The sequence below is a fragment of the Idiotropiscis lumnitzeri genome, chromosome 2, assembly GCF_059441095.1.
Source record: "Idiotropiscis lumnitzeri isolate Australia: NSW breed Sydney's pygmy pipehorse chromosome 2, RoL_Ilum_1.0, whole genome shotgun sequence".
NCBI lineage: Eukaryota > Metazoa > Chordata > Actinopteri > Syngnathiformes > Syngnathidae > Idiotropiscis > Idiotropiscis lumnitzeri.
This window is the reverse complement of record NC_142392.1, coordinates 4,277,949-4,293,563: the sequence shown is the minus strand read 5'-3', so window position 1 is coordinate 4,293,563 and position 15,615 is coordinate 4,277,949. Positions and strand designations below refer to the sequence as shown.

Sequence of the window (15,615 nt, the reverse complement as noted above, 5' to 3'; positions counted from 1 at the left end):
GTGCGGCCCAGCGGACTGTTGGAGTGGACATGGCTGGCCTCCCTCCATCTCCCCCACCAACTCCTCACTCCGTCTTTGCTCGGCTTCCTCCAGGGCCAAACATGTCAAGTTGCCGCTATTCACTTCTTCCCTTCCTGTCTGTCGTCGGTTTTGGAGGCTCCCTTCGCCTCCTGTTCGCCACCAACGGCGGCATGAAGGCATCCGACGTGACCTACATGTCATCGTCTTGCAAATAGTGGAGCCTGTTCTCGTCATCACCAATGTTGGGAAATTTTTTCTAGTTTTCTACTAGTTTAAAGTTGAGTCGACGTTTTTAAAAATGAACTACCGGATTTTCCCGACTATAAGACGCTACATTTTTCCTACCCTACTTGTTTCCAACCCAAAAAATTCACGATTCAGAAATAAACTACGTTCAATTCACAATCGCCCAAAATTATGAGCAAGTTTTTGATCTCTTGTTTGTTGAACTCGTTCAGATACAACCCTGGTCATCGCTGAGCTTTCGATGTCCATCTGGATCCTTCCAAATTATATAATGGGGTTTATGGCACAAAGTTCTTGAATTGCTTTAGAGCAAAAAAATGGATGCTACTTGTCAAACTATTTTTTTTTTTCTGCAATCTCTCAGAATTTGACTTGAAGCTTATTGGGATCCACTTTTCTTTCAATCTATCATAATTTGCCCTGGCACTCGCTTTGTCTCTTCTGTGTTTATTTTACCTCGCCACTTGATTCCTAGCAGAGGAGGCTGTTCAGGGGTTTTCAGGGACGTTCCTCCTGTTTTCTAATCAAGCGCACTGTCGCTGCACAGGGAGCGCGTTGCTAGGTAACTAAGAGAGCTCTGTGACGGGGGTTCAAATGGTGGTCTTGTGTCTGCATGGAGCTTAATGCTGCTGTGGAGGTAACGGCGCTTTCCTGTCGTTAAATATTGACAATCGCGGGGCAAATGATTTGGAAACGATACAAATTCATTTCAAATCTTTGAGACGGGCTGACTATTTAATTGCAACGGTATGTTTACTGTGGGTTCTTCTGACACATCTTGAAAATCAATATCAGGCTTTATTTGTGCTTTCAGCAGCTCCCTAATTGCATTCGTGATATTTTCAAAATCATTTTGGTGACTTACTGCAACCGTCGCATGCCACTTTTGATGAAGTTGCCAAAACATCCCTCGGCGAAGGTAAAAAAAACTAATTTGTCGTCAACAGGCTCGATGCGGAGAAGTCCCGCGCAGCGGCCCAAGCGCAGGCCGAGGCCAAGCGTCACGTGGAGGACGAGGTGTCGCGCATTCTGTCCGCGGAACGCGCCGTGGCTGAGGAGAGCATCCAGCAGGCCGTCATCAGGGAACGCATCGCCACCGAAGAAGAGAAACTGCGTACTCAGCTCTACGTGAGTAGGGCTTGAACTTTTGCAAACTTTTTATTTTTCACAAAGGCGAGTTCCATCCCAGCCCACTGAAGTGAATCTCGCGTGCGGAACTCGACAAGTCATGCCTGGCTCGCTGACAAATGCCAGCTCTGTTGGCGTGTGAGCATCACTCAGAGCGAGAGTTCATTGATCCTCACCTCTCGCTCACACACATTTTACATTAGCTTGAGGGGCGGAACACAAACTGGAGACGCTGGAAGTAAATATCTCGACAGTGTAACTTAACATTTCCTACCCTGCGCCGCTTCATCCAATACGATCCAGCTGCAGCCACGAATGGGTTAAAAAACGAGAACGCCCCCTCACGCCATGGGCCACGTCTGGTGTCGGTGTTAGATTTATGCCACAATTACGTAAGCGTGATGTCAAATACCTCAAACACAAACAGTCGATAGAAGGGTCTTCTGCATTCTAACATGCTGTTTTGGTAAAAAACAATTTTTTCAAATATCTTTGATTGGTTTAACGTTATTGTCCCTTTAGTTCTATGTACTGTTTGTTTTATTTATTAATTTTTTTAATAATGCAAAATCATCTCTCGGATTTGTGGTCATTGTTTTGCGCTGCGCCATTCTATTCGATTCTATTTTTTTTTACCCTGACTCTGAGTTACGATTGGACAGGAATCAGCCAATCATAATCAACCCTAGTGTCCGACTCCTGATTGGCCTGCATCGTAAGGGTGAAGCCGTAAGTGTAAAACCGATTTCGTGCGTACACTTGGAGGGTGTTTTCCATGGGGAACACATTTTTGCTTGCACAAACTAAGTTTTCGTACGCGATATTTGACTTACGTAATTGTGGCATAAATCGAAAGTGGTAGGTAATCACCAAGGCCCACTGCGCGACACTGTGTCGTGTTGGGAACACCCCCGTTCTAACTAGATCCTTCTCATTGGTCGACGAAACGCCAACAGGATCGCCCAGTGGGCAGACGGACCCTTCTTGCGTCATCTTCCCACCTTCATTTTTCGGTGGTCTGTTTTTGAGTCCTCGCCATGTGACACTGTCTGATGCGCCTTCAGTTTTGTTTCAAAGGTTTTTCCCAGTTTTTGATGAGAAAGCATTTTTTTCTTTTTTTTGCGTCACCCAGGAAAGAAGTGTAAATCTCGTTTAAAGGTGGTTCAATATTTAATCAGGTGTCTTTATTGCCCCTCGCGACTGTATTTCCGTGTTTTTTAATTGAATGTGAATTGACCTGAAGGCCTCAGAAAACATTTGTCATCGGCGGTAGTTGCTGTTGACTGCGCTATTGATTACTCCCCCTTCGCCACCCAAACTCATTAAGAAACGGGTCACGACGAGCCCTGCGACCACATGCGTTCTCTCGTCTACTTCACGCACAATAAGAGCCATGATGTGAACAGTTATGCCTCCCCACGCTCACCTATAATAGCCATAACCTCTGCATCCGCCGCCCGAGCCAATTACGATTGTGGGCATGCTGGAGCGTTCGCCGTGCAGGCATGAGTTCAAACGGCGTGTCGGATTTCAATTCAGCTCATTGATTCAGGATCTCATTGCACCTGATTTGTACCGCGCACGATTATGGAGAACATTCCACTCAGAGGAGCTGAAAGTGGGGAAACTATATGGAATTGGGCTACCTTTTGGGGATTTCTGCAACAGAAAATGGACTTGTTTTATGATTTACAAAGTTAGAAGCAGAATTGTGCTGTAAACCGGGAGATCCTAGTGATAAACTAGCTTGAGCGCTGCTGATAGCGTAACCGGGGCTCGGTGGTCGCGAGTCCAGCTCCTCGGAATTGAAACTTCACGGGAGCGCACGCAAGGTTGCGGCTTGTCAGTCACTCCTGTCGGCTTCCCGCGGTTCTGTTGTTTCGCCGAGTTCGGTGTCAGGGTTCACGCGTGTTCTGCCACTCATGCGCCGATGTTAATTGGCAGATACCCAAATCGAAGGAAGTCAAGGCTAGCATTGCTTCCAAATCTTGAATAACGCTTTATTTTCGCTGTTCGTCACAGTCCAGTGTTAATTAAATCACCGACCCGGCCGTCATGTTTTTTAACTTTGAACGAATCAGGCGCTTGAGGAGCCAAACTGGTCCAAAGGCCAATCCATCACTGGTCACACACAGGCTCTAACCTTAAGGCGGAATTTTCAATCAAACCGAAAGTCATCCATCTCTCTGTGCTCCAAACATCGGCTTGGTCTACCTGTGCTAGTCCGAAACGCTCTCAAGTGTCCAAACACATTGTATCCTGTATTTAAGATGAGCTTTGAGAATGACATGATTTGGATATTGGATCCCAGTAAGGTAGTCCTTATATCGCAGTAGAAGAACTAGAAAGGAGAAAATACTGATGAATAATTAAAAGGGTTGATAAATCACTACTTGGCAACTCTTTATTGCATTATTGATGTACATGTACGCACCAGTTGCTGCAGTGAATTTGCTGATTTTACTTTTTTTATTTTTTTCCACACTTCCTGATTCCTATCAAATCGCCAATCAAACCAGTTACCGAGAAACACCCAACATGTACTTTCTTCCCTCCTTCCCTTCCTTGTATCTCCATGTTTCTTGCTGTCGCGTCTCAGATCCAGACAACTGGACCGGGCTGATAACATGCTGACAATTTAATTTCCTCGGTATTAAAGGAGACTTGCTGGGTTTTGAATTGGTGCCCCTTGGTGGTATTAAAAAAAATCCTTTTGAATCTTTTTTTTTTTTTTTCCAGATGATGGGAGCTTTAAGGGTGGGGGAAAAAAACTGTCCTTTTTGTGGTATCTTTTGTATGTCCATTTTTTTCTTTTTTTTTTTAAACCCTCCTTTTTCTCTCCCACGCTCTACCTTGGAGGGAGTCCACTCAACCGTTCCTTACATGTTGGCAGGGTCGGCCTTCACCCTGTCCAGGGTGAGGTGCCCACACGCCGTGCCTGCATTGGGGGGGTTAGTGCTAAAGCCCTAATTTGGCAAGCTCTTTACTGGCACTCCGCCGGCGCCAGGCCCTCACCCTGTTAGCTAATTGGCACAGCGAGTGGGCATCAGCGAAGCTGTACAATAGTAGCGATTGATTGATCGATGAATGAGCGTAGTGTCAGGACAACAGTGAGGCTCAACAGAGTTGTCGCCATCCTACGAAGTTTAATTGACGCAGAAGCTGCAAACGGTAACGAGCTCACCTCATTATGCGGGGCATCTAAGAACACCTGGAAAAATGAATCCTTGAACCCTTTCGGCGGAACCCCGGCTCTTTCATTTCTGAATTGTCTCGCTGCATATCGCCCCTTTCGGCTGTGACAGCGGAGCTGTATCAGTTAGTGGGAAGTGAATGTTTGGCGCGGCTAATGGCGCTTGCGGCGCAGATTTTGATTGAACGGCGGGGAAAAAGGTTTGACACGGAGAGAACAAAGACGGAGTAGCGTCGAGGAGCTCGCGAGGAGATGAAAATTCCGAATGATGTACGTGCGGGAGGCGGCAAGGGAAGATGGGGGAATAAATAGAGGCGCCTGGAACGAGCAGAAAAATGAAGATATTGATTTAAGAAGCCGTTTTTGAAAACAGCCTTCAATTAGGAAACAAACCAATCCAAAACTTTGAACAAACGTCAAAGGGGAATAAATAAAGTACAGCAATGCCTCGGCAAGCAGTTTTTCTGGGAAGCAACGGGGGGAATTTAACGGCAGGCAGGTTAGAGGTGACCCTGAATCTGTTGACATGGACTTGATAGACAGATGCTGGGGTGGACTGTGAGCCCCCCAGCCTGGCTTCATCAGACCTCAAGGACCACCTGCTGCTGCGTGTAATGAATATTCATGAAAAGACTGCAAAAATGTCCACTGCATCCTGATGACACAAGGCTACAAACATATGGAGGTGGCTAAAGATTCTCATGCCGCAGGAGTTCATGTACAAGACACATATGTCCAGAAACACATCCTGGCATTATTTGTCCGCCTCTCTCCAGCATTTACTCTGCTCCCGGCAGGGTTGGCTTTGTTGTCCAAAGCCAGGTAAACGTGACTCCCGAGGCTAAATAGAGGAATTTTCCGTCTCTGACTAAACGTTTTCTGGATACTTCTGCCACTTTCTTACCTCACCCTGTTAAAATCTGTTCTATGCTTTGGTACTGATTCAATTTGGAATTCTTTGACTTGGCGGAGTTCTGCTCAACTGCTTCGCTACGCTATCTACCCTTTTCAATCTACAAGCGCCACAGTTTTTGCACCTTGTTCCTGTTGTGCTCTTGATTTGCCCCCTGCTCCTCACACCTTGGCTGAGACCTTCTTACATTACCGCCCCCATCCCTCCCGTGTCTCTGTAATGAAGCTTCAGCCTTTGGTATCTCATTGGTGCATGCTGGACATGACAGATGAAGGAAGTACCTCCAGAGGTTGCGCTCCCCCGGGCTCACGACAAAGGCAGTGGGTCCAACCTCGACACGATCAATCAGTCAGTTTACACTGCAGGCGTCTGATCGGCCAATTAATCAATCCGTGGGTCCAGCAGATGTCGTCGCCGCTTCTCAGCAAAGTAGACGCCAGCTCTGCGGCACAGTCGGCATCTTCAACAAAGGCCTGTGGCGTTTGAAGTGTCAGGGAGTAGAAAGGAAATTGATTTTTCATGTTTCTACCAGGATTTTAAGCTTTGTGCGCTCACAACCCATTTCTTTTCACCAGAGGATCATTTCCCCAGATGCTCTCCCTGCTATCCTGAAAATATATATTGAGGAAGCAGCTCGAGTTATCGCTGATGTGATTATCCATTACCATAAATTCTACTGTTCACCCTCCCGACAAAAAAAAAAGAGAGAATATTTTTGAAACCTCAACAAATTTTGGAGAAAAGATGTTTCAGGATCATTAAGCGTCGCTTTGACCTGTGGTCAAAGTCAATGAGGTCCAAACTTCATTTTAAAACATCCACGCACATTCTTTGAAACGCCACCTACATCTTTTGCTGCATGACCTTTGCGCTGGACTTTTGGTGCCTGTCCTGAACGGGTCACTATTCTGACCCATGAGGTCACTGCCTCATTACTCACCGTGCAAAGAGATCCCGAGGGACGGTCATTCTTTCTGAAGCCTGAGGTGATGTCTTCATCCACCGCAGTCCTCCTTGCTTGTTTCAGGAGTTTGCAAATATAGATACGCTATGTTGACATGGCAACACTTTGGAGTATATCCGAATGAAGACTTGTGCTAATCTGTGCAAGCAAGAGAGTCAATAATTACATCAATAATTGACAATGACCAACTTCAAAGCCGTATCTCTAGCGGTGCTGCTTCTCGCAACTATTCTTTCAGGATGACAAAGCCTGCAGTTTTTTCAGTGTTGCTTTTCATTGGTAGACAATTTTTGGGTTGACTTCCCTTGAACTGCCAATGAATTACCAATACTACCAATTATTCTCATTCTATCCACATTTCTGACTGATCACTCGTCCTCCCTTCTATCCATGTCCCGTATCTCCCACGCCACCTCCATGCCAATTAACACCAAAGCACGGTCACATGGCGGCGCCCTTTGACCTCTCTCTCCCTCCCCCTGCTTGTCGGAGCGCACCGGACACCCCGGCCCCGCGGCTTTTGCTATCACTTTGTTTGTCGCAAAGCTCTGTGATAGATGGGAGCAGCCCTGACCTCGCCGATCCGCAGCGTTGGCGTGGACGGCGTGAGGCAGCATTGATTGTGATGTTACTCCTGACGGGGCGGTGAGGCAAAATACACAGAGGTTATGGATGAGGTGTTGTTGGTTAATGCGGTGAGATTTGATTTGTGCCCTATCGATCTTGCACCCCGTATGATTATTTTTCATTGAGTGGGCACTCATTGTAACTTTAAGTCATGTCGTTATATGACAGAATTACCTTGAAGCCGTTTTTTTTTTTTTAAAGAATTACAGTACTAGTCATTGGTGATCCCGAGTCCAAGACAGTTTTTCTTCTATTTGTCTTTATTTTTTCGTTTGAGAGAACACCAAGTAGTAGGGGATAAATGGGGGAAAAAAATCCAACGAGGGACAGCAGGCGTCTGACGCGGCAGAATTCAGCTGTGTTCATCATTCTGCCATCCTCCAGCTCCTCTCCTCCGCCACCTCCGGTCCGTACAGCTCAAACTGCGATGGCTAATTAAAAAACACGATTGTCCTTAATTATTCAACGGCTGGCTAATTGATATTCACAGAGGCATTCACCTCGTCTAAATGATCCGTTTAATCTGACCACCGCGGTCGCACTTCCGTTGCCTCGTCACCCTGAGCCATTGTGCTACTATACTTAATAGGAACCCGGGAGAGGATGGCCACAAGTTCAGGGAGCGATGAAAGTTTCCTCTCGGTGGTGGTATGCGTTATGATTTGAAAAAGTGCAGCCTTGTGTCTTTGCAGAGGTGATTCCACTCTTCCTCTCCAAATCTTTCATCCAAATTGTGGATGCGGCTATAGAGATGCTTGTCTCATTTTATTTTCCTTTCCACAAACCTCCACTCCTCCCGTCCCTAAGCCGCAGCCGCCTCTTCATGACAGGGACAAAAGGTGCATGGGCAGTGGTGCGCTTGGTGCTATTGTTTGGCCCTGAGCGTGATTAGATTATCTTTTAAAGTCCGCTGAAAGGGGGCGATCACTTGGAAGTAATCGGGACATAGTGTGCACGTCGGGGTGTGAATGTGTCGTCAAGGAGGCGGGTCAACGTGCCCGCCAGGAGATTTAATGCGCGCGCGCAAGAAAAAACCCCAGGGTGCTCATTTTCTATCACAACCTCTCCTCCTTTAATGGCACCTTAAGTCTTGCCTTCAGCACACATTTATCTCCGCCTACCCGCCCGGCCTCTGTGGGTACAGCTGCTTCGGCTGCTGTGTGTGTGAATGTGTGTGTGTGTGTGTGTGTGTGTGTGTGCGCTTCGGATCAATGTCTGAGGTTGTGTTTGTGTCCCGCCGTCTGAGTGCATCTTTTGTCTGCAAAGCCTGACGTCTTCAGGCCCAACATTGAGCTTCAACGCGTGTGTGACTGCTCGCAAGCCTCCCCCGCTTCCATGTTGGTTTGTGTCTGGCTCTGAAAATGACGTTTCCACCAGGCGATAGCCTTCAGGCCATTTCACAACCTTGATTCGGCGATAACCGGAGATGCTGAGTTGGTGGCTTTGGTCAGATATTTTGGCACCCTTGACAATGGTAACACATTGAAAAGTGGAATTTTCTGAACGGAGCGACGCTAACAAGTCACAAGCGTGCGCTTGTGTGTCAGCAGGGTTATTACAGTTTTGGAATTTTAATTATAGTTATTTTGTTTTGATTTGTTTTTTATTTAGTCAGTTTTAATTCGTTTTCAAGATGCTTTCTTAGTTTTTATTAGTTTTAGTTTTTTCAAAAGCACTTAGTTTTAGTTTAGTTTTCGTTTTTTGGAGTGTTTTTGTGTGTATTGGGTAGTAAAAATTCAACAAAAATATATATATTTAAAAAATAATTAAATCAATAATTTGGATGTGCAGCATACTATTTTTTTTTTTTTTACTTTTGAAACCGTGGGCGATCGAAGTGACACCATGCAGCCGAAAATGCCGACTTTGGAGGACCTAGATTCAAAATCGTGTATTAAGTGAATTGACAAAGACGAAAACAAAGCACATTTTCTCGAAAACTATAGTTAGTTTTAAAAAAAAATGGCAAACTTGAGATGTAGTTTGTTAGTTTTTCAAAATCCTTCATCGTATTTCATTTTAGTTATTTCGTATTCTCGTTTACTAAAATAACCTCGCGCGGCATTTTTTCCAATCGGATGACAGTCGAGCCTCTCGGTGACATCACCAGAGTCATAACGCATGCAGCTCCACCCCGCAAGCGAATGGAGTATTTGAACACAGATGCTTATCGGCGCACGGTGAAATTGGATGGGCTAATGCATTTTTTTTTTTCATTAGGTGTACTTCCGTCATTATCTCGGTCTCCTTCAAACAAAAGCGCTGGCTTCAAGGCCTCATTTGCATCGCCGTTATCCTCCCGAACAGTCCTCGGCGGTGTGTCGGTATATGACATTAATGCATACGCATGACGACGGGTGTCGCTTATATAAAGTACAATAAGTGTCGATTGGGAGTGGAAAGGACCTTGTTGGAGATTTGAAAGACTCGAGTGTGAATAGTAAACCTCTTCAAAAGTCATGTTGATAAAGTTCATGGTTTCTTCTTTGCTCTCTTATTTTCTTTGCTTCCGAATCAGGAGATTGAACTTAGGGTAAGTATTTGACAATTTCCAATGAAAGAGTTTTTTTTTTTTTTTCATGTCAAAGGAAAGGATTTGGTTTTCCACTCAATTTTTTTTGTCAGCCGCGCATCAATGGCAGACGCATTTCAACGCAGGCCTTGAAGCTCAGCGCTGTAACTTCAAAGATGCGCCAATCTACCTTGTTTATTCTGTCAAAGCTAAACCTGCGACTCGGAATACCACAAATTCTCCATTTCTGTCGTTTTTTTTTTAATGTAAATTGAAACTCATGTTTTTTGTTTTGGTTTTCAAGTACTATAAAAAAAAAGTCAACTCAAGGTTAACCTGATAACTCCATCCACCATTCAATCAATCAGACACCAACATTCCGCACTCCCTTTCAAACTGTCAGCGCTTAGTTCAGATTCAAGTCTGTAACCTTCACTTAAATGACTGCTTTTTTTTTCCTCCCAGCAGTGCGAGACACTTTTTTTTTTTCGTTCCTCTACGCTATCAGCTGTTTGTTAGTCGTGAAAGTCCCCATAAATAGGTCAGCATAGTAAATTCAGTGCTTGTAAAGTCAACCTCATTCGACCCAAAAGACATGAAAATATTGTGCAAAACATTTTGACAAGATTTTACCAAACACACTCCGTCATTATACTTAAGCCTCAATCACGCACGTTTATCTGAAACTGACTCAGTTGTTTTTTTTTGTTTTTTTCTTGCAACACTTCACCGATCACGTTTGTGTGTGTGTGCAGGCTAAGCAGCTGGAGGCGAAAGAAGCCGACCTAAAAAAGCAGGATGCCTTCTACAGGGCGCAGGTGGCTCGGCTGGAGGAGCGGGTGAGTTTGCCACATCCACGTTGGGCTGAAAATGACTTTGATGGCACACTTGAGCGTTCAAAATGGCGTAGTGACATGAAAGTGTCGCAAAGGTGACTTTATATAAAAATCTACGGGCTACCTTTTACGTAGTCAGGCTGACTAAAGGTTACACAAAAGTCATACTTACTTCAAACTGCCTCAAGGACAAAAGGTGATATGTCATGCTTCAAAAAAATGTATGCTGTAACCCCGCCCCCTCCCTCCCTCCCTCGATGCGCCGAACGGAATCCTGTGCGAATGAGGTTCTATTACATTGCGCAAATGGCAGCCTCATGCCAGGCCGGGAAAAGACACGGCGCCTGCAAGTCAACGTGCGGGGTCAAAAACGGGGTGATCTGATCACATTTCACCTTCATGAAACGAAAAAAAAAAAACATTACCGGGGTAGCTTTCCTTTTTTCCCTCATACGCATCCAATTATTTTTTTTCTTTTTCAGAGAGACTTAGATCTCTAGACGTTTGAACACTTATAACAGGACGTCTGCTACGTTGACGATTGAGTGATTATGATGAGTACACCAAAGGCGCTTAATCGTCACATTGACCCTGGAGCTCTTTATTCTTCTTAGCTTCTTTAAAAAAAAAAAAAAAAAAACATGATTTAAAAAAAAAAAAATATTCCGAGTCTGAAGACGGTTGAAAAGATGAGTCTCACGAACAGAGAGGCATTATCGACTCCAGAGAGCGACCGTTCATCAGCCGCCTTGTCCTTTGATCAATAACGTGCCGATCAAAGTGTCAACGGATCACCTTCGTACGCCAAAGCGAGGCTGGAAAGGGAGAATAATCGGTGTGGAGAAAGAAAAAAAAAAAAAAAAAAGCGACTCCTGTGATAAGTTTAGAGAAAAGTTAGTCTGCTGCCATTACGTCTCGAAAATTCCTTCCCCGGATCTCCTCTCAAAATTCCACACCCTGCGTCTTTTCCCGCTCCCAACATATTTCACTTTCACAGCAAAGTAGCAGAGGAACACCGAGAAACAGAGAGAGGGAATATAAGCCTGATATATATTGCACGTCTGTTCCAATCCAACATGGCCATTCATCAGCGAGGCTCCCAGTGACAGGCCATCAGCGCGCTCGCAGGCAGCTCAGCCTGATGCCTCTTCTGCTGCCTCCGCCGCTGCTTCTCATCGGGCCCACCGCGAGCAAATAGCCTCTGAAAACAATATCGAGATATTTATTACGTCTTCACTCAATACCTGCCCGCTGTAAAACAATCTCATATTTAACAATCAGCCGGCCTTTGTTTTCGTTCTTTTCCGGCACATCTGTCTCTTCTCTGGTCTTTTGTCTTATCAGCATTTTCCCTCCATGCGGCACGTTTCATTCCCCCCTCCCCCCCGCCTCACCACAAGCATTTTTTTTTCATTTTTTCGTCTATTGATGATATTCGATTGTTTGGCCTCCCACGGAGGATGACGTCGTTCCCGTTAGTCACCACTGAGACGAAAAGTGATTGGAAAAGTTATGGTTATCGTCGTATTTCTCCGCTGGTATCGTCTTTATGAATCTCGTCCGAACGGGAAGTTGCTTCCCTCGCTTCCTCTGTGGCGCATGCTGTGGTTCCTGCTTAGCTGCAGATAAGCGGCAAGAAGAAGCCATTTGCACCAGGAGTTATTTTGGTTATATTCATTTAAAAATGCCCAATTAAGCTACAGGATGTTTCTGTGTGTGTGTTTCTGTAGCTTCTATCGTTGGCATATCATCGCAACACATTACCAGTAATGACTTAATTTGTCTTACGGCACCCTGTCCAGCAGCCGAACCAAAAAATGTCACTTAAAAAAATTGATAGCAATTGATTTGTTTGCAGGGGAAATGCAACCCAGCGTTTTTTTGTTTGTTTTTTTTTCGTTGAAATTCCCCGACAGCTCCTCGAAAAGCGCCCGTTCCGTTTTCACCCCAAAATGTTGTCGCTCCCACTTGGCTTGTCAATCAGTTTCCGAGCAATTTGAGACTCAAGTTTGTGATTTCCGTGCATCAGCGTGGCGCTGCAGCCGCCAGGGTGTATAGCGGTGTCATGTGTCAAGATGCGCACGTGTCGGTGCATACGTTATTTGTGTATTGAATGTGCCACTCACTGTCGCTGGAGGCCTTTTGTCTTCCCGGATGGATTAGTGCGATGATTAGTGCCAACCGTGCCATTTTGGCAGGTATTACTACTTTAAATTTATTATTCAAGTCTTCCCCTATCCAATAGTTCAACTTCAAAACTCCCGAGAATACTTTTTTTTTTTTTTCTCTCCAAGAAATATACTTTTTTTTTTATCTGGAAACACGCACAGAAAAAAAAAAGCTACTTCTAAATCCTTTTTCCCGCGCTCTTGACAGTTTCTTTGTATAAAATGAAAAGCACTCTGTTCGAGGCCAAGAGGGCACAGATACAGCATGAGCTTACGAGTTGGCGCTTTCGAACGTTCCTTCGTTTTAGTTTTCATCCGTCAAATGCAAAACTAGAGAAGCGTTACGTTGACTTGTATTTACATTTGTGCGGAAAAGGCGGCTCATGTATTTGTTTTAACGGTCGGCTGAGGGCTATTTTATGGTCTACCGAGGGAACAGAACCTCATAAGGCGATTGGATAAAATGCAACCATGAATCAATTATCTACAGAGTTGACTAAATAATGAACAAGCAGTCATTCTCTTGACCGAATGGAAAACAATGACCCTGATGAAATCTTACTCGCATTTCAAGCACATGCAAAGGTTACACGAAATACAATTTACATATCGATGTCACAAAATGGCCGTCATTTTTTTTTTTTTTTGGAATGATTAGTCACAGGTGTCCCATTTGTGTCGGACCCGTTTTTCACAGTTGTCATGTCCCATCTCGCGCCGGCTCTCCAACACGACTATTGATCTTTTTTTCATTCGTATTGATCTTTCCTAAATGATGATGAATGTCTTCTTTTATGAGGAGATTGAGCTCGTACGAATACCGGTCATTCGTACGACCGTTACATACCGTACCTCGCGCATGCCGTATATTTCAACTCATCCTGGATCATCTTGTGTCTCTTACTCCGTCCACTCCATCACGGCATCCATTGCATTTTACAACCTCCCCACTGCTCCATCATAAATGTGCGCAACGGCCAGCCAGGGCATGGGAAGCAGACCTTCCTCGAGCGGTTTAAATGTTGTCGCAGTGAGGTTATACGGCCGCGTTTGAAGAAGTAATTCAAATGGAATGGCTACCCGATGGCATCATTTACGACGGGCCCTCCGGGGGGGGGGATTGACCCGGTGTCTGTACACTCTTGACTAGCAACCCTCTGACCTTCCGCGACTGCTGCTTGTTGTTGTTCCAGTTGGTAATAGGCCTGTCCTCACCGCCGCAGTTTTTTTTATAATAATAATAATAATAATATTGCCTTTATTAGTCCCACAATGGGGAAATTCGTGATTCGAACCCAGGCCTCCTGGGGAGACTGGGTCCTGAACGCGGCGCCTTAGACCACTCGGCCATCCTGGCAGCCAGATGACACGGATACCACTTTGCTGAAGTGTTTGATTTTGCTCTGATTGCTTTTACCTGAAAAGTCGCCTTGCATGGTTTTGCACAAAGCACATTTCCAAAAAGAGTCATTTGCACTTTGTTTTTGTCTGCAGAGTACTCAGTTCTACAAGGTCACCACAGAGAACTATCATAAAGCCGCTGACCAAGTGAATGCCAAGTTCAAGTAAGTCCCCACTCGCTTATTCTGACTCCCGACACAAGGCTATGTCGGGGCGGTGCTAGCCAAAAAAGGAGACATCCATCACAATTCTTTGCCTGATATTGAATTATGCAAGCCACAATCTAACCCTCGGCTTTCAATCAAGGGCAGCATTAGTGAAGCCCATTAGCTCATGTTGATGATGCAGCTGAGTGATAACCCTGATGGCATGTTGATGATAGCTGACGGGGCTTTTCTCGTGGCAGTGTACGAAGGCTTAATGGGCTGTCGTTAATTGAAGGCAGCACAATACTTCTTGAACCTCTTAAACTGAATTAACAAAGTATAGAAAAGAACATCACAGTACGTTGGATCCAAACAGCCGTTCAGTCATTTTGTTCTGCCGATTCGGATGGCGGAGGCCGCAACCTAAGCAGAGAAGCCCAGACTTCCCTCCACCAAGCCGCTTCGTCCACCTTTTCTTGGGTGAATCCCAAGATGCTCCCAGAGCCAGTCTCTCGAGTGTGTCCCGAGTCTTCTGCGGGTCCTCCCCCCGGTGGGATGTCCCTGGAAAACTTTACCCGGGAAGCATCCAGAAGGCATCTTAAACAGATGCCTGAGCCACCTCATAGGTGGCTCTACTCTGATCTCCTCCTGAATGACCAAGCTCTCAAAGGGTCATGTCAGTACACCCTGTAGAGGAAACTAATTTTGTCTGCTCATATCGGCGATCTTTGGGTCATGACCCACAGGTCGTGCATGGGACCATAAATCAAGAGCTTTGCCTATCGACTCAGCTCTTTTTTCACCACGCAATGTCCGAGTCACTGCAGACGCTGCACCTATGCGCAATTTTTCATTTGTGAACAAGACCCCAGGATACTTGATTGCGTCCACTTGGGACAAGATCTCAGATCTGGAAAGGGCACTGCACCATTTTCTGAGTAAGGACCATTGTTTTAAATTTGGAGGTGCCGTTTCTCATCGCAAGTTTATGAACAGAATCAGTGAGAAATGGGAGTCTTGGCGGAGTCTAACCTTCACTGGAAACGGATCTGACTTACTGCTGGTAATGCTGTCTATAGTCTGGCACGAGTCAAAGAGGGACCGAATACACCGTCCGGTCCATAAATGAATACTGTATATGGTATACCAGTAAGTAAAGATTGATTGCTGTATTGAGGCCATTAGCTGAGAAGGTAATAATAAACTAGCATACAAGGAGTCGTGTGTAGCATGTATCCAACACACACATGTAACCCAAGTACTTGAAGAATCTCTCCCCATCCTCATTCCATCCGTCTTCTTAATAAGAGGCCATTAGACTCCATAGTAATGTAGGGAAAGTGGATGAGGAGGCCGCAAGCGGTGGGGCCAAATTGGGCCCCGGCCCTCAGGAGGCTGAGTTTATTGTGTTAGCTTGTCATTAGCCAGTGCTAACACCAGGATCATTGTCTCCCTGAGAA

At 45.3% G+C, this 15,615-nt stretch overlaps 1 protein-coding gene across 5 annotated transcripts in view; it reads left to right on the top strand.

Annotated features, from left to right (window-relative positions):
- Nucleotides 1-15,615, top strand: part of chchd3a (coiled-coil-helix-coiled-coil-helix domain containing 3a) — a 36,815-nt gene that overhangs the window by 10,527 nt on the left and 10,673 nt on the right. For 4 of the 5 annotated variants that reach the window (XM_088289054.1, XM_088289050.1, XM_088289052.1 and 1 more), the window contains exons 5-8: nt 1,215-1,395; nt 9,611-9,625; nt 10,360-10,443; nt 14,103-14,173. In XM_088289054.1, coding sequence (XP_088145180.1) covers nt 1,215-1,395; nt 9,611-9,625; nt 10,360-10,443; nt 14,103-14,173 — 351 coding nt within the window. The remainder of the gene's footprint in view (nt 1-1,214; nt 1,396-9,610; nt 9,626-10,359; nt 10,444-14,102; nt 14,174-15,615) is intronic. The other variant, XM_088289051.1, reaches the window with a different exon arrangement.